The sequence below is a fragment of the Vulpes lagopus genome, chromosome 7, assembly GCF_018345385.1.
Source record: "Vulpes lagopus strain Blue_001 chromosome 7, ASM1834538v1, whole genome shotgun sequence".
NCBI classification, from domain to species: Eukaryota; Metazoa; Chordata; class Mammalia; order Carnivora; family Canidae; genus Vulpes; species Vulpes lagopus.
Genome location: NC_054830.1, coordinates 4485691 through 4502931, shown reverse-complemented (window position 1 = coordinate 4502931; position 17241 = coordinate 4485691). Strand labels below are relative to the sequence as shown.

The following is a 17241-nucleotide window of genomic DNA, read 5'->3' as shown; positions in this document are numbered from 1 at the left end:
AAACCTCCTCCCACCCATCGCTGCCCTGGCCCCCCCTGCCACCACCCCAGCCACCCTGAAGTCAGTCCCCCTTCCACATCAGCCAGAGAGGAGCCTGTATATGCAAATAAGAGCCTGTCCCTCCCCGGCTCAAACCTGCCCACAGCTCTCCCTACACTCAGACTGAAACCCCAACTCTCACCTTGGTCTCCACCCACTACTGACTACATCCCTATCACCCTCCCCCGTCGCTCATTAAGCTGAGACTGCAGTGACCTTTTTGGTGCTCAATCAAATCAAGCTTGAGCCAACACTGTACCTGCCATTCCGCTCCTTTTTTTTCCCAGAGGTGCTCACTCACGACCGGCCACTTCTGGTCTGCGGGCTTCAGTTCCTTCAAATGTCACTTCCTCGGAGCAACCCGCCCTGGCAAATACGAATTAGCACCCAGCCCCTCCCCGTCCACTCTCTTGTTTCATTTCTCTGATGGCACCTCTTGCTAACTCCAATGATCTTGTCTATCTGTACAAGTGTTTCTTTTGTCTGTCCTCTTGCGTCCCCACTGGCGCGTACGCTTCGCGAGGACAGGAATCTTGTCTACCTGGGCCACCACGTGCCCCGGAACAGCCGATTCAACACAGGCCTTCCGTAATTCTTTGTTGCACAAATGAGCACGTGCACCATAGATGTTCTGATTTCCTCATTTTACAGTGAGAAAAATGAAAGCCCAGAAAGTACAGAAGGCGGCTTTTCAGATGGCCTCCCGAGAGGCCCATCTCCCCTTCCCATGCCCTTGTGTGATCCCCTCTCACTGACTGGGGGCTGGACCTGGTGATGGCTTCTGACCCACGGGGTAGGTCAGAGGTGTTGACAAAACACCTCTGTCATTGGAAGTGACAAAAGACCATCACTTCCAACGCGATGGGCTCTCTGGCCTTCTTAGCCCTCTTGCTGTGGTGAAGCAAGCACATGACAGTAAGGTCCACGTGGCAAAGAACGGAGCCCAGCCAGCAGCCAGCAGGGACCTGAGAGCCTCGGTTCAACAATCCCCAACGAACCCAGTCCTGCCAACAGCCATATGGTGAGCTTCAGAGCAGACCCCTCCTCCGGTTGGTCCTACAGATGAGACCACAGCCTGATGGACACCTCACTACAGCTAAGCGACCTTGCCGTCGAGGACCCCAATAAGCTGTGCCCGGAGTCCTGGCCCCCACAGAAACTGTCAGATGACAAATGTGTGTTCTCTTATGCCACTAACTCTAGGGCCATTTGTTACACAGCGATAGATAATTAATACTGAGAGGTCAGATGACTTGCCTGAGGCCACACAGATGTTAAAGAAGGAAGTCAGTAACTTCATCAGAAGAGAGAGTTCTAGGCTTAGGCCAGGGTATAGACAAGTGGGGAGAAGGGGTCAACTTGCCTGAGGCCACACAGATGTTAAGAACGAAGTCCGAAGTCCGTAACCAGATACCAGTATTTGGTACTTGCTTCCACAATACCAGATAGAACATATCACAAGTTCGATTCAGGCCTCATACTAAACATTTTACATGAACTCTCTCGTGGAGGTCACGGGATCTGCGAGACAGGCACCGTATCCACCTACGGTACAGATGCAGAAACCAGGCAGTACAGAGAATCGTGCCCTGAGATCACACATCAGAGACATCGATTCTTTTTTTTCTTAGCCCCACCTCCTCGGTATGCCATTGGGTATTTGTTCTGAATTGGAGTGGATTTCAGAAACGAAGAAGGACTCAGGACATCTCTGCGGACTCCAGGCCTCAGTCCGTCAGGGCCGCTACACCAGAACGCCACAGGCTGGGTGGCTTACAAACAACACACGTTTACTTCTCACAGTTCTCAAGACCGCAAGACCAAGATCAAGGCACCAACAGATCCCATGTCTGGTGAGGACCCACTCCCTGGTTCACAGAGACAGCCGTCTTCTCACTGTGTCCTCATGTGCCAGAAGGGGCGGGGAGCTTTCTGGGGTCTTATAAGGGCACTCATCCCATGGGTGAGGGCTCTACCCTCATGGCCTAGTGAATTGGCCCCACCTCCTAATACCATCACCTTGGGAGGTGGGACTCAATCTGTGAATTTGGGGAAGGACACAAATTCATTCAGTGTCTAGCAAGGTCTAAGAGTGTGAGAAGAGAGAGGGGGAAGGCCAATGTGCCATCATCCCCAGGCCTGGCTGTGGTCCAGCCTCCCTGGAGAAAAAAAAGGGACACCGGGCTCTCTCAGCCTCATCCACCTGTGTCTTGGCTGGAGGCTTTAGAGGGATGTGTGTGTGTGTCTGTTCACATGTTTGTGCACCTGCTCACCGCCCTCCCCCCCCCCACTCCTTGGCGTGGAAATACCTTGCACCCATGGTCACAACAGACACGTGCAGAATGAGAATCCCCAGTCACCTGCATCTCTACATGATCCGATGGACTAGACACAAATCCCACAGCCACACAGACACACCCACATTCACCTCCAGATACCCTGGGACAAGCCAGACATGAGGATTCTGGCACATGCACATCTACATCCACACAGACGCTCTCAGCATCTTTCAGGAGGCCAAGAAGCCTTGCAGACTCTGTCAAATTTTGACTCCTAAGCGCGTCTGTGGGATTTTGTGTGTAGGTGCGTGACCATGGGGACCTGTACTGTGCTCTGCCTCTGTGCCTGCACGTGCGTCCCTGTGCTTCACAGGGACAGTGTGCCCCTCTGTCCACTTGCATTCTGTCTCTTCCTGAGACTGCAACTCTGCTCTGGTGTGTCTGGACAAGTCCCTCTCCATGTGTGCAATGGCGTTCTGACTCTGGCCTGTGGCCGGGTCCTGACCATGTCCGCCTCTTTGTCACTGCTCTACCTACATCCGTGCCCTAGGCGCTCCTGTCTCTCGCCCAGATCTGATCTCTGTGGTGCACAGCTGTGGTCTGTTGTCTCTGTCTGGAGCTGCCCGCTGGCTGCACCGGCGTGTGACCTCTGTGTCTATCACACAGAGGCTGGGCGACGACCGCTCCCTCCGCATGTGTGCTGTCCCTCTGCATTCATCGCGTCGGGTCCAGACAGACTCTGCTCTGTGTGCTGTGACTATGCAGGCCTGTTTGTCTGTGTCAGTCACTTCCTGGCTCTGTATGTGTCTGTCTGTCTGTCTGTTCCTGTGTACGGACTGCTATCTGCCCACCTCCCTGGCTCCCCCGTGTCCACTGTCCAGCCTGGCTCCCTCTGGTGGCCCTACAGGGAATGGCCCCTACAGAGGGACCAAAGGAAGGACGAGTCGTGCAGAGGAGGCATTTTAGGCAAATTCTGAATCTTTGGCTGCCCCAGAGACAAGGGGGCTTGGGTGTGATGACAGGGCCCCAGAGGTGCCCTGGCCTGGCAGGACGGTGCCGGGGGTCTAGCCTCTGAGCCCGCCGCCCATCCCACCCATCCTCAGAAGGCTAGGAGGCAGGACGCCTGGGTCTCTCACAGGGGTGGGGGCGGGGGCCTCCCTCCTGGGACGTCACCCGTCAAACTTCCTCTCTCGGCCACACAGGAAGCCGAGCGGGCTCGGGGCCCAGCCCTGCGCAAGCACAGGCCCCGGGGACCCCTGGGGCAAGGGCCCCACCGCCAGCGGCGGCCCTGCAGGGACCATGGGATCCAAAGCCGAGTAAGAGCTGCGCCCTCCCCCGCTCTCTGGACCAGGATTCCCAGGGCAGGCCTGGGCTGGGGCCGAGGGGTGCTGGGCTGGGGCAGGCCCCGGGGGGGACAGGTGGCCGGGACTGGGGCCGGCCTCTCAGCAGGCCCGCGGTGTGAACTGGACTCTCAGGCACACTCTGGCCACTCGCAGCTCCTCTTCCCTCTTTCTCTTTCTCCTTCCGGCTCTGTGTGACTAAGTTTGTAACTCTGAGTGGGCACCCCTTGGTGTGCCAGAGAGATGGGGAACATGGCTTGGGGGGGATCAGCGGGGGACGGGGTGGTGAGACAGGTTGTGTGGGTCCGTGTGCCCGGTACTCGTGTGGGACCATGTGAGCATGAGGGTGAAGTGCCGGGGGTTCCCGCATCGGGGACTGTAAATGTCTGCAGCCAGTCCCCATCCTGCCCTGTGTCTCTCTTCAGGTCTCATTGTCCCTCTCCCTGAGTCCACGTCCCAGCATCCTCTGGCGGGGGGGGGTGGGGGGTGGGGGGTGGGCGGGGACAAGGGAGGATGGCTGAGAATCCAGGGGTCCCAGAAGTACCAGGGCATGCCGCCCTCCTTCCTCTGATGAGAAATCTGGGGTCAGCCCCTGGGGCACCATGAAGTCCCACACACAGACACACAGGCAGGGGCTCTTGCTCTCACGACCACAGGAATCCACACACATTTACCCAGCCACGCTCACGGCCACGCAGGAGACTGTGGATGTCGTTCATCCTCACACAGGCTTGGTCGCACACAGTCACACTCCCCCCCTGACACCTACAGTGGACAGTCAGGCAGACTCAGGGTAGAGTCACACACACACACACACACACACACACCTCTGCATGGTCACATAAGTCCTGCTCACACATACACATCTGCATGCTCACACAAGTCATGCACACATGCACACACACACATGCTGCACATTCACCTAAGTCCTGCTCACACAAGTCATGCAACACATAAATACAAGTCACACGCTCGTAATCAGGTACACATGCATATCTGTGTGTACACACAAGTCACCCGCATACACACGGTCGCATTCTCACTCTGCTCCATACCTCTGTCATGCACATACAGTCAACACTAGTGTTCGCACAGCATCACACGACCTATGCACTGCTACAAATCATTGAGGTCACACACACACAGTTGCACCTGTCACACACACATACAGAGCAGCAGACACGACCACATACACAGAAGCAAGCCCCTGGACCCACTAAGCCATGTCCCACATGTCCTGTCCCACAGAGGGGGTCCACCTGCCATGTTTGATTGGTTCTTTGAAGCAGCCTGCCCTGCCTCCCTGCAGGAAGGTGAGTTGGGGGTATCAGGTGGGAACGGGGACACGAGGATGGATCTGGGACCCTGGACTTAGAAGCCTGCTCTCCCGCAGATCCCCCCATCCTGCGGCAGTTCCCCCCAGACTTCAGGGACCAGGTATGCAGGCTGGCTCTTTGCTCCCCTGGAGCCAGGGTCAGTCCCCCCAGGGGAAGAGACAGTCGGCCAGGGTTGTGGCCCAGCCTGGGTGGTCAAGCAGCGTGTGCTTCTCTCCATCTCCAGGAAGCTATGCAGATGGTGCCTAAATTCTGCTTCCCTTTTGATGTGGAAAGGTACGGAGGGAAACAGACACTCAAGGCCCCAAGGACTCAGACCTCTCAGGAACCCCCAGGATTCAAACACCCAGGGACCCTGACAACTGAGAACCTAAACACCCAGAACCACAGACTGGTGGACACAATACTAGGAGTGCTGGGGGGGGGGGGCATGGATCAGAAAGCTGGGACCCTCAGGTCTCTAAGAGCCTTTCCCAACTGCAGGGAGCCTCCCAGCCCGGCTGTCCAGCATTTCACCTTCGCCCTCACTGACCTGAGCGGCACCCGCAGATTTGGTTTCTGCCACCTACGGGCTGGTGCCCACAGTTGCCTCTGCATCCTCAGGTGTGGGGTATGGGGCTCTGGGGTGGGGCTGGGAAGGGCCTCGGCCTAGGGGTACTTTGTAGAACCTATGTCTTCTCTCCACAGCCACCTGCCTTGGTTTGAGGTGTTCTACAAGCTGCTGAACACAGTGGGCGACCTCCTGGCCCAGGATCAAGTGAGACCAGCCCCCCTTCCTATTCCTGTGGGAGCCCCAGCCTTACCCTCCCAAGCCCCCAGCCAGGCTCAGAACCTAAGACCCTCAGCTCCTCCCAGACCACTCAGCACCACCACCTCCCCCGGCCCCAAGGCCCCCAGAATCCCTTCTGGCTCAGACACCCCACTCCTACCCAGGTCTCTGAGGTGGAGGAACTTCTTCTAAACCTGCTGCAGCAGCCCCTGCCTGGGACTCAGGCCTCCATAGAGCTGGTGAGTAGCCCTCAACCCCTGGGTGTCCCCCCTTGGGTGGACAGAGAGGCTGCACCCCAGCCCTGACCACACAGCTACACTCTCTCCCAGGGCAGCAGAGTGACACTCTCCAGCGCACAAAGCATCCCGCCCCCTGCCCCTGGGAACAGCAGGCCGGTGAGCAGAACTGGGGACCCGGTTAGATTGGGCACCCAGGGGAGGCCGACCCCCCGCCCCCCCCGGCTGATCGATGTCCCCACCCATCGCTCCCCCCCACCCCTCCAGCTTTCCTGCTTCGTAGCTCCCGACTCGGGCCGCCTGCCATCCATTCCTGAGAACGTGAGTGGACGCGTGGGAGGGGGTCCTGGGGGGCGGGGAGAGATTTCCAAACCCAGAGGGGGGCTGTCGAATCCTGCGGTCCCTCGCGCCCAGCGCTTCTCTCCGGTGCTCAGAGGAACCTGACGGAGCTGGTGGTGGCGGTGACCGACGAGAACATCGTGGGGCTGTTCGCCGCGCTCCTGGCGGAGAGAAGGGTCCTCCTCGTCTCCAGCAAGCTGAGCACCGTGAGGCGGGGGCCAGCCGTCCCGGGGCGGGGCGACGGGGCGGATCCCGAGCTCTAATTCCCCTGGGCGGGACTTGGGGCAAAGTCCTGGCTGGGTCCCTAACCCTGGCTGGGCCCTTCTGGGGGGGCTCAGAGTGGGCGGGGCTGTAGGCCCCTCTCCTGCAGGGCTCCGTCCAGACCCCGCCCACTAGGGGCCGAAACGAGACTGGCTCCGCCCCTCTGGGGGCTGCGAGCCTGGGGAGCAAATCCTAGTTGCATCGCTAGGAGGAGGCCTGGGGTCTGGGGGGTCGGGAGTGCGGGACCTACGCCGGCTCCATCCCCAGGGGCGGGACCCAGGGCGCCGAGTCCTGGCCCCGCCTCCTGGGGAGCGCTCTGGGGGCTGCATATTAGCTCCGCCCCCTAAGGGCCTCTGCCCTGCGGAGTACTGGCTCCACCAGCTCCAAACACTGTCATTTGCCGAATTCTTGGTGTCCACAGGATTCCTAACGGGATTTGGATTTTCGCCTCTTACCCAGCAGTGCGTGGGGAAGGGGCGAGGAGGGGGAAATGGGGACAGGAGATTGGGGACGTGGGAAATGGAGCCGGGAGAGCCACCATCCGAAAGAGGGTCCTTGAAACTGGAGATGGGGGGAGGGTCCAGGCCTTGACCCCACGGCCCCCCCGCGTATCCGCAGCTGACATCGTGCGTCCACGCGTCCTGCGCCCTCCTGTACCCTATGCACTGGGAGCACGTGCTGATCCCCACGCTGCCGCCGCACCTGCTGGACTACTGCTGGTGAGGGACGGGGACTGGGGAAGGGACCTGGGATTCTGGGGACGCTGGGGTGGTGCCTGCATGACCCTGTGCCCTCGGTCGTCCGCAGTGCGCCCATGCCCTACCTCATCGGAGTGCACTCCAGTCTCGCCGAGGTGAGTGGTTGCAGCGCCGGCCGGGATCCCCCTCCTGCACCCCTAAATAAGCGCCCCCGCCAGAGATCCTCGGGCTCTGAGCGGCCGCCCCCACCCCCGCTCCCCAACGCAGAGAGTGCGAGAGAAAGCCCTGGAGGAAGTCGTGGTGATGAACGTGGACTCCAATATCCTGGAGACGCCCTTCGACGACGTGCAAGCGTTGCCCCCAGACGTGGTCAGTGTCACCCCTTCTGGGTTCCCGCCGCGTCGCGGCCGCTGAGGCCCCACACCCCCTGGCTCAGGGCTCACAGCCTCCGCTGGTTCCCCAGGTGTCCCTGCTCAGACTGCGACTACGGAAGGTTGCGCTGGCGCCGGGGGAAGGGGTGTCCCGTCTCTTCCTCAAAGCCCAGGCCCTGCTCTTCGGGGGGTACCGCGATGCGCTCGTCTGCAGCCCGGTGAGCAGCGGGGAGGCCAGGGGAGAGGCCTCGTGGGCCACTGAAGGATTCATAATAGTAACAATAAATGATGATGATGACGGTGATGGTGACCATACCTAGCCTTTATGGAGCGCTTACTCCGTGCCTCTGTTTGCTCATCTGTAAAATGGGATCCCCCTAGTACTCGCACAAAAGGGTCACATGCAAAATGTTTGGGGAGTGCCTAGCACATCGTGAGCGCTTGACAAATACTAGGTTTTACTGTCACTATTATGTCACGTAATGCTCACAACACTATTATGAAATAGATACCATTATGGTCTCATTTTACATATGAGGAACCAAGGCTTGGAGAAGTCCCACAGCGGGGTGAGTGTTGAAGCCAGAACGTCAGGATCTGCCCATTCTCAAGCCTTCCCACCACCGTTTTCACAACTATTTTATAAAAACTTGGGAGCAGGGGTCTACAATTCGAGCATTGGACATTTCTGTTGGCTCTGCCTTTACAACACATTCCGAATCTGCCAATATCTCCCCTTTCCCGTCTCCTCCCGGGGCTGGGCCCCATTACTGCTTGCCTGGATTAGCGCCTTCATCTCCTTCAGTCGTCTCTCAAGCACTCCCACTCTCGCCCACTACAATCTGTCCTCCCCACAGCGGCCAGAAGTCACCTGTGAGCACCAGAATCAGGTCCCGCCCTCCTCCTCCTCAAAGGGTTAAAAGCCAAGACCTCTCTGTGGCCCCCCGAGACCCTGCACAAGATCAGACACACAGTAGGCACTCAGTCAACGTCTGCTACATAGACATATGGGTAAAATGATGGAGACAGGTGGGCTCCAGGAGAGCCACGTAAGATCAGATCGCGAGTCTTTCTTCTAGGGCCAGCCTGTGACCTTCAGTGAAGAAGCCTTCTTGGCCCAGAAGCCCGGAGCGCCCCTCCAGGCCTTCCACAGGCGGGCTGTGCACCTGCAGCTTTTTAAACAGGTGCGCCAGAGCCCTGGGGGCGGAGCCGGGGCTGGGAGGCGCGGCTAGGGCGGAAAATTCTGGGTCCTTGGAGGCGAGCCAGAGCTAGACAGGCAGCCGCCTGGGTCCCATTGGGCGAGACTAGAGTGGGCCCCTCGGGGTCCCACCCTTCAAGGTCCCGGGTGGAGGCAGCATGACTGAACGCCTGTGTCCCTAAAGATGAGAGCCCCTGACTCCTGGGGGGGATGAGATCTACCCCCCCCCCAGGTCCCTGGGGAGATTGGGGTGGGATCAAATCTCTGGGTCCCTAAGGGTGGCGCGTCGGGGCGGGGGTGGGGGCGCGTTCCGAGCGCTCACTCCTCTTGCTGGGGAGGGGGGCGGGGGCTCTTGGGTCACAGGGACGCGTGGGGAGAGGTGCAGCCGGACTCCTGGGTTCTCGGGAGGTGGGCTGGACTCTAGGGCCCATCTGTGCGGGGATGGGTTCTCGGGTCCCTGAAGGTGAGGTCGACTCCTTCCAGGATCACTGAAACGAGAGGGGCCGGTCCAGGAGTGTCAGTCCGACTTCCGGGTCCTTCTGAGGGGCGGAGTCTGGTCCTCGCCAGGTCCTGACCGGGGAGGCGGGGAGAGGGTTGGACTTCTGGCTGCCTCAGGTGGCTCCAGACTCCTGGGTCCCAGGGGTGAGCCCCCGGAGGGGCCAGGGATGGCTTCTGAGTCTGTAGGGCCAGCAGAACCCTGAGTCCTCAATTCAGATGTGTAGGTGGCAGCCCTTTCTGACCCTTACCGCGCCCCCAGTTCATCGAAGGGCGACTGGAGAAGCTGAACACAGGAGAGGGCTTCACAGATCTCTTTGAGCAGGAGATCACCTGCAGTGAGGCGTCCTCAGGTGAGCTCTGTGCCTAGCCCGGAGCCCCCCCCCCCCCCCCCGCCCCACCAGCACCGCAGCCTGAGCCCACCAGCCATGACCACCTCTCCTCCTTGCAGGTGCTCTTCGCTCCTACCAGCTCTGGGCAGACAACCTAAAGGTAGGAACACCGAACACTTGCTTAGTGTTTATTATTGGATTAACTTAGCCTCCTAACGGTCCCCAGGAAGCGTCATCATTATGCTCACTTAGAGACAGAAGTCAAGAAATCGAGACCTGGCGAGGGAGGGGGCCTTGTCCTGCACCACACAGCTGAGGGGGGGAGATGGAGTCTGGGGGAACCCCAAGGGACCAAGTCTCTCTCCTCCCATTCTCTCTCCCCAGAAAGGCGGCGGTGCCCTCCTGCATTCAGTCAAGGCCAAGACCCAACCAGCCGTCAAAAACATGTACCGCTCGGTGAGGCTACACTAGACAGGCCACTTACTGGGGTGACAAAGACAAGGGGACAAGGCACCTTTCAACCCCTCATGGGGACATGACATGTTAACCCCACATTTAAAGTGCACTTTTTTTTTTTTTAATCAGAACTGGACCAGCAGTTAAACTGTTAACAAGTCTTCCTGCTTTTATTCTCCCGCGTACCTACTCATTTTTGTCAGGATCATTGGTTCCCTATTTAAAATTGACAACCTAGATTCATTGGTGAACATCCTTTGTCCTCAGACACGACGACAGTCCCAGCCTCTGCCCTTGTTTCTCTTCTCTCAAGCCCAGAAGTTTCCTGTGGCCAACTTCTGCAGCTTCGAGGTGTCCCTTAGGATTTACTCGAGTTGTCCCTTAGGATTTATTCCTTGCTTGGCTTTTGAATGCTGATACATTTTTACAACATTCCATTTTTGCCCCTCCCCATTTCATTCAGCGGTTACGTCCCCTAGGAATACTCCCTCTGTATTAGGCAAGCGGTGAGTTTGCATGGACTTCTCAGGTGGCAAGTGGAGAATTGTGACTTTCTGTGAGGCCCAAACGTGAACAGATGGCAAGACAGTTGTCCTATGATGGAGAGCTGAGCTCTCAAATGCTCAGGGTCAAGTCACTGTGGAGTCTAATTCTTTTGGCTCCTCCGCAGGCCAAGAGCAGCTTGAAGGGTATGCAGAGCCTTCTGATGTACAAGGTAAGGCCAGTGGCCAGTGGCCGGGGCAGTGGAAGAAGGGGCTCCTGGCTCACTCACCCTCCTCCTAGGATGGGGACTCTGGCCTGCAAAGGGGGGGTTCCTTGAGAGCCCCGTCCTTCACCAGCCGCTCAGATCGCCTGCAGCAGCGCCTGCCTATCACCCAGCACTTTGGAAAGGTAGGTCTGCCTGCCTGCCCGACCACCACCACAAATGCTCTCACCTGGAATTACCACCTAGGCCTCCTCCCATTCTGTCTTCATTCAGACACCTCACTCACAGTTCACCTACCCCAATATCCGGTGCCCACTTAACACTCACCCTCCCCCAGAAACCCGATTGGGTATTTCCTGAGGCCCTGCCCTCCGAGAATCTGTCTTTTGCAGAACCGGCCCATTCGCCCCAGCAGGAGGCTGCGGCTGGAGGAGAGACCTCTCCAATCCCTGGGGGAGAGGTAAGGCTCAATGGCTGGGGAGGGAGCCTTATTGGGAGTGGGAGGCCAAGACTGATGGGGAGGGTGGTCTCTAAACTCAAGAACCGTCCAGTCAAAACTGGGGAGTCTTGAGCAGACATGTGAGGCGGCCCATCCTTACCCAGGGCACCTGCTCTGAGCCCTGAGGATGCCCAGGACCCATGGGCAGAGGAGGCTCTGGACAGCAGTTTCCTGGGGTCTGGAGAAGAACTGGATTTGCTGAGCGAGATTCTGGACAGTCTGAGCACGGGAGCCAGCAGGACGAGCAGCCTACGGCCCAGTCAGAGCTTGGACTGCTGCCACAGAGGGGACTCGGACAGCTGCTTCAGCCTGGTGAGAGCCTCCTAGTCCTCCCCCACTAGCCCATCCAGCCCCTCCAGCATCGAAGGCCAGCAACTTGCCCATCTCCCTACCCCTACCCAGCCTGACATACCAGGAGGACCAAGATGGCAACCAGAGGATGAGAAACCACCAGAGCCTCAGCCCCTGTCCCTGTCTGCTGACCTGCCATCTCTGCACACCCTCCAGCCTTTAGATGCCATGATCTCCTCAGAGGACCCTACTTCCCAGCCACCCTTGGAGGCCAGCCAAGAAATCATACTTCCATCCCAGTCCTCATCAGGTCCTGTGGACACATGCAGCCAAGGAGACCCTGAGTCCCATCTCCTAATCCTACATCTCTCCCCTTCCCCCAAGGAAGTCGAAGATCCCAGAGCCCAGGACAGCCCCTGCTCCCAGCTCTCCACAGAACCCACCGAGTCCAGCCCTCCAGAAAGCCCCCAACTTCTGGTCCCCACAAAGCCCAACGTGGATATTACCCGGACCTTCCAACCCCTTGATTCTTCCTCAGATACCGGTTCCCCAGAGAATCCCAGATCCCAGCCTTCTGAGGTCCTGCTGGCAGAACCCGTTCACCCCCAGCTCCCGGAGGGGGCGCCGGGAGCCCTCAGATCCCCTGCTGCACCTGCCAACGACTGGCAGGGGCCCCAGGCTAGGAGCGGGCCCAGAGTTGCTGAGCTTAAAAAGTGTTTTGAAGGTTAAGAATCAGGGTCCTGGAGGAGACCCCCGTCCTTCCTTCAATAAAGCCACAAGAACCCAAAACTGGTTTTCCTGGTGAGTTTATCCGGGGGCCCTCTCTCTGCTCAGAAACACAGCCCATCCACTACCTTCCTCCTGGAGCAGCCTCCAGTTGGCTCAAAGGTGCAGCTGAAAGCCCCTCCCTTCCAGGAAGCCCTCCCAGCCCTCGGATCCTTGCAACCTTACAATTCATAACTCAACAGCCTATGAGTCCTGAGTGTGTTCCTCCCATCTAGACTAATTCCTGCCCCCATCAGCTCAAAAAACAACAACAACAAGTTTTAATATCTCTCACTACTGAATATATGTAAATATATAAAATATGAGCAGCACACTCTCCCTAGCCCTCAGGGACTGTCTTTAAAGCACCTTCTTCCCTTCTACTCTTAAGCACTGGGTAAGTTTGGTTGCCCAGAGAGGGCTCAGCCTTCCCCTAAGGTCACACAGCAAGGGAGATGGATAGAAAAGGGGACCTAGATGGGCAGGCAGCCCCGCACTGTCTCCTTGGAGTCCTGGGGAGCCCGGGCCTCGGCTGCATGGTTGAACTGAAAGGAAAGGAGAGGATTTGTCGGGCCTGTGCGGCAGCAGGACAAACAGCCGAGCGAAGACGGTGCAGCAAGCGCGGAGGCGGGCCCCCAGCCCCGGCACCCCTAACTGCAGGCAGAGTCAAGCAGAGGTGGCATGCTTCACCGAGCCCGCCAGGCAGGTGCCCCATGGCCCCCCAAGTCCTCCTGAACCATCAGAGGCTGTTGTCTCGGTGGCGGCTGCTGTGTGTGAGCGAGCACCGGGCGGTCCTGGGCAGTGGTGGCGGCTACAGCAGGCCCCAGCATTCAGATGAGCCGCTCCTCGGGCGGCAGCTTGAGGTTGGGGGGCGGCGGCACACGGGCACCCACCTGCTCCTCGCTGCTGGGCCGGTAGGTGCCCTGTGTCTGCCGCTTCTCACGCAGTTTTCGCAGCAGCAGCACCAGCCCCACGGCCAGAAGCACGGCGGCCAGGAGGGAGAAGACCACAATGATGGCAGTGATGGCCTCCTGAGACTGCAGGAGAGGGGACAGGTTGTCCACCCTCACCTGAGAAGCATCCAGGGCTCCTAATCTCTCCACCCACCCACCCCCCTGCCAAAGCCCCCCACTTTTGGTGATGTGGATCCTCCACCCAGGACCCCCGATTCCCATCAATCACATCTGGGGCTCCCAGGCTCCCCCCTGCCATGCCTGGGATCTCCCTCCCAAGCACCTGCCACCTCTGGGAGTCTGGGCCCTTTCACCTGCTACATGTGGGACACCTGAATAAATCCCTGTGACCCTCCTCCTACATATAACCCCAACTCACCAGGGCCCCATTGGAGCCAGAGCCGGGGGCAGAGGGTGTAATGGTGCTGTTCTCATTTACCTGGGGGTCCAGCGCTGTGGGGAAGGGGTGGGTAGGGAGGATAAGTTAATCCTTATCTAGCCTTCCCATCTTGGCACGACTGCACCTCCCTTGGGCATCCCTCAGTTAGGACCCTGCCTTTCTCTGTCTTCGGTTCTGGTAGAGACTGTGGGTACCCTGCATGCAGGGGCCGGCCTGGTTGTTTCTGCTCCTCTAGCCACCCCCAAACTCGGCAAAGCCTAGCAGTGAGTAATCAGCCACCAGTAGTTTGCAGTTTGTGCTGAGTTGGGGTCTGCTGTAATGGACGGTGTCTGACCGTCAGACCCTGCCCTCCCCCCCACCCCACCCCTCCAGCCCTCCCTCGGCCCTTAAGGATCTGGGTGGATCCTGCGTTTCCCTGGAGTGTCTGACTCACATCTCCCCCCCGGCTCCCGAAACTGAAATAGGACTGAAAGGCTGGGTCCACACCTATGGCCAGTCTGGTCAACCCAGGCAGGCCTCCTCCTGGCTCCCAGTCCGCCAAAAACACCTCCAGCACAGGGAGACTCGGGTACACGGGCTCCTGTCCCCGGCTCACAATTCCACCTTCCCCGGGAACTCAGGAATTCTACACCAACTCCAATCGTGCAAGGAAATCCCTACCCCTGCCCGACCCTGTAGCCTCCTCTCAAGGTATCTGGTGACCGCTCCGCGTTCTTGACCTCTCCAGGGCCCAGGTAACCCCCGCGCGCCCCCCGCCGGTACCTACTTTGCCCCCAGGCCCGGCCCCAGCGGGCCGGCAGCAGCGGCAGGCCGAGCGCCAGGAGCAGCCCCAGGCCGGGGCTCGCCATGGGCCGGGCGACGGGCTGGTGGCACCGGGGACCGGGCTTCGCGGGCGCGCTGCTTCTACCGCATCTCGGGCCGGGGGTCCCCGCGACCCGGCACCTGGGGCGGCAGAAAGAGAAAGGCCGGGGCGTGGGGGACGGGCCCGGACCCTGGCGCAGGCCGAGGGGAGGGATGACCCGCCCCGGGCACCCAGGAGTCCCGCCCCGCCCCCGCCGCCAGAGGTCAGAGATTAAAGATTAACTCGAGGCGGCGCGTTCCTGGGCTGGGGAAAGGGAAGGGGGCCGGAGGGGGGAGGGGGAGGCAGGCCAAGCCGCGCGTCCTACCTCCCTACCTGGCCCAGGCGTCTCCGACCTGGCTCAGGTTCCAGGTCCGGGTCCCTGGCTCGAACCCTCGGTGCGTCCGTCGGTAGCTCGGGCTCCTCCAGCCCCGCCCGCTCACGTGACCCGGAAAGTTTAGTCACTCACCTGGGAGGGGAGCGCACTTCCGGCTTGTGCACCTGAGCCTCGATGGGAGGGCGGAGCCAAGCGGAGGTGGGACCGCGCCAGGGACGCACCTGTAACGGGAACCCAATTCTATAATACGGAAGAGTAAAAAGGCGCGGAAGCGCGCAGGTGTACGACGGCCCTTCCACCTATATTGCGGGCATATCTGTAGGATCGCGTTAGTGTGGAAGCATTACCGGGCGTGGAGACACTGGTGCATGAGGCACTCCTGTCTGGGGCAGGCCTGAATGGGTGGGCCCTAATAAAAACACACCTGTGTGGGACACACCTGCCTAGGAGCCAACCTGTAGGGAAGACATTTGCGTGGATATATGAGAAGAACCCCTATGGGAGACATCTGCATTGAATCACACCTATTTGGAGTACAGCTGAACGGAAACATACCTGTGTAGAAAACAGCCGTTTAGAGCACACCTGCATTATAGCAAACCCCTAACCGAGACACGCTGATGTAGGATACGTTTGTCTCGGAAACGCATCTGCATGGCTCGCCCATGAGACGAGCAACACTAGTATGAGGAATCCCTGTGGGGAAATGTATTGGAAAGCCCCGTACAAGACACAACTGCATTTCAGTACACCTCATAGGACCCAGGTATATGCAGATGTGCCCATACAGGTGTGTACTTAACTACAACATACCTATGGGGGGAGGCCGGGGGGAGCTATATAATGCATTCCTGGGTGGGTTTCTGTTGAGAAACACACCTGTGAAATGAAGGCAAAAGCCTGGTATGAGGAACATCTGCATAGAATTGAGATCAAATGAAAAAAAAAAAAAAAAAGACCTGAGAACATCTGCATGAGGCACACTCATATTGAAGCGCACTGGAGCTTCAGGGGGGTGGGGGGGGCAGCAGGACAGAGGCTCGTGTGTATTGAGGCCCACCTGTCAGGGATGTATCTGAGGCATTCCCAGGCATTTCTCTGGGAAAACATCTGTATTCCCCATGTTGTAGGGCACCCGCAAGGACCCCCCTGTGAAGAAAACACCTGTGAGGGGACCCTCCTCCAAAGGGGCCCTTTGGTCTGGGACCCACAGGTGCGTTTGAGCACACCTGTCTGGGCAGAGCTAAATGTGCCCCTAGGGCCGTCCCTTCCGATAAAGGACGGTGGTAATAAGACCACCCCCCTCCCCGGAAACTCTGGGGTGAAGAGGAAGGGTTAAGGGGAAATTATCACTTTTAGAGGATAGAGCGGTGGGTCAGAATTCCAGGTCTGGTTAAATCCCCGCTTTGCCCCTTTCTGGGCATGTGGCCTCGGGGGAGCAGTTTAACCTTCGTGTGTGAAGTGGGAAAGCCAGTCCCACCTACCTTATAGGGTTTCGGCGAGGACGACGCGAGGGGGGAGTAAAAGGCCTGGGTTGTGCAACGCCGTGAATCAATGTTAGCTATTGTTAGTACTTTTCGCCCAGTGGTCTGGCCGCCCCTCCCCCTAACGGTGACTCCAGAAACTGCGCCCGAAAGGAGTGGGCGGGACTTTCGGCAGGTGCAGCGAGCGCGACAGGCGGGTGCCCCGCCTCCAGCGCTCGGCTCCCCGCTCTTCCTCCGCACTCGTGCCTGGGACACTGAGGTCCATCCCCAGGTTGGTCTGGAGAGAGCAGTTCGCACGGCGACTGGATCCGGCTGCGGCCTCTTTAAGGCGGCCGGGCCGGCCCGAGGCTGCGGGGGCTCCAGGCAGCACCCGGTGGACGCGGAAGCCCCGCCCAGGTGGGGCGGGGGGGCGGCGCTCCGGCAGCTCCGGCCAATAGGAAGCCGACCTTGCAGCCGCGCCGCAGGTTGATCTTCCGTTTCGCAGTCTGAGTGGGACCGAAACGCAAGGCTCGCGGGCGGGATGTCGGGTTCCAGCGAGAAAGCACCGCTGCTCGATCTTCGGTTTCTGTGACCGAGCGGGGAATGTGAAGTGAGCGGGCGGGCAGATGGAGGGCTGGAAGGCGCAGGGTTGGCTCTTCCGCAAGTCTGGGGAAAACGAGGACTTTATTGCCTAAAGAGGGGAGGGAGGTCAAGTGGAAAGGGATTACGAAACCAAATCCCTGATATCTCTCTGCCGGGCCCGCTCGGGAAGAGGGTAAACTGAGGCACACAAGGCGGAACTCTGAAAGCAGGATTGACCCCATTGATCTCTCCAGCCCCTC

The 17241-nt window shown here is 59.1% G+C and overlaps 2 protein-coding genes across 5 annotated transcripts; one reads left to right on the top strand and one right to left on the bottom strand.

Annotated features, from left to right (window-relative positions):
- Nucleotides 1-3514: 3514 nt before the first annotated feature.
- Nucleotides 3515-12372, top strand: DENND1C (DENN domain containing 1C). Of its 2 annotated transcripts, XM_041760733.1 has the most exons (23): nucleotides 3515-3634; nucleotides 4907-4971; nucleotides 5052-5095; nucleotides 5219-5268; nucleotides 5476-5595; nucleotides 5680-5749; nucleotides 5926-6000; nucleotides 6091-6156; nucleotides 6265-6318; nucleotides 6432-6542; nucleotides 7216-7316; nucleotides 7405-7450; nucleotides 7563-7664; nucleotides 7759-7884; nucleotides 8746-8850; nucleotides 9622-9712; nucleotides 9811-9851; nucleotides 10076-10147; nucleotides 10818-10862; nucleotides 10931-11038; nucleotides 11246-11313; nucleotides 11457-11664; nucleotides 11755-12372. In XM_041760733.1, the coding sequence occupies exons 1-23, from the start codon at nucleotides 3618-3620 to the stop codon at nucleotides 12370-12372; spliced, it is 2403 nt and encodes an 800-aa protein (XP_041616667.1). In that variant the 5' UTR covers nucleotides 3515-3617. The 2 variants fall into 2 exon arrangements, with proteins under 2 accessions (XP_041616667.1, XP_041616668.1); XM_041760734.1 differs by lacking the exons at nucleotides 11246-11313; nucleotides 11457-11664; nucleotides 11755-12372 and having other exon boundaries at nucleotides 10080-10147.
- On the bottom strand, nucleotides 10291-16808 carry CRB3 (crumbs cell polarity complex component 3). Of its 3 annotated transcripts, XM_041760741.1 has the most exons (6): nucleotides 16421-16808; nucleotides 15069-15157; nucleotides 14528-14703; nucleotides 13741-13814; nucleotides 13302-13445; nucleotides 10291-12953 (listed from the first exon to the last, which is right to left on the bottom strand). In XM_041760741.1, the coding sequence occupies exons 3-6, from the start codon at nucleotides 14607-14609 to the stop codon at nucleotides 12882-12884; spliced, it is 372 nt and encodes a 123-aa protein (XP_041616675.1). In that variant the 5' UTR covers nucleotides 14610-14703; nucleotides 15069-15157; nucleotides 16421-16808; the 3' UTR covers nucleotides 10291-12881. The 3 variants fall into 3 exon arrangements, with proteins under 3 accessions (XP_041616675.1, XP_041616676.1, XP_041616677.1); XM_041760742.1 differs by lacking the exon at nucleotides 16421-16808 and having other exon boundaries at nucleotides 14936-15074; XM_041760743.1 differs by lacking the exons at nucleotides 15069-15157; nucleotides 16421-16808 and adding an exon at nucleotides 14928-15057.
- Nucleotides 16809-17241: the final 433 nt, after the last annotated feature.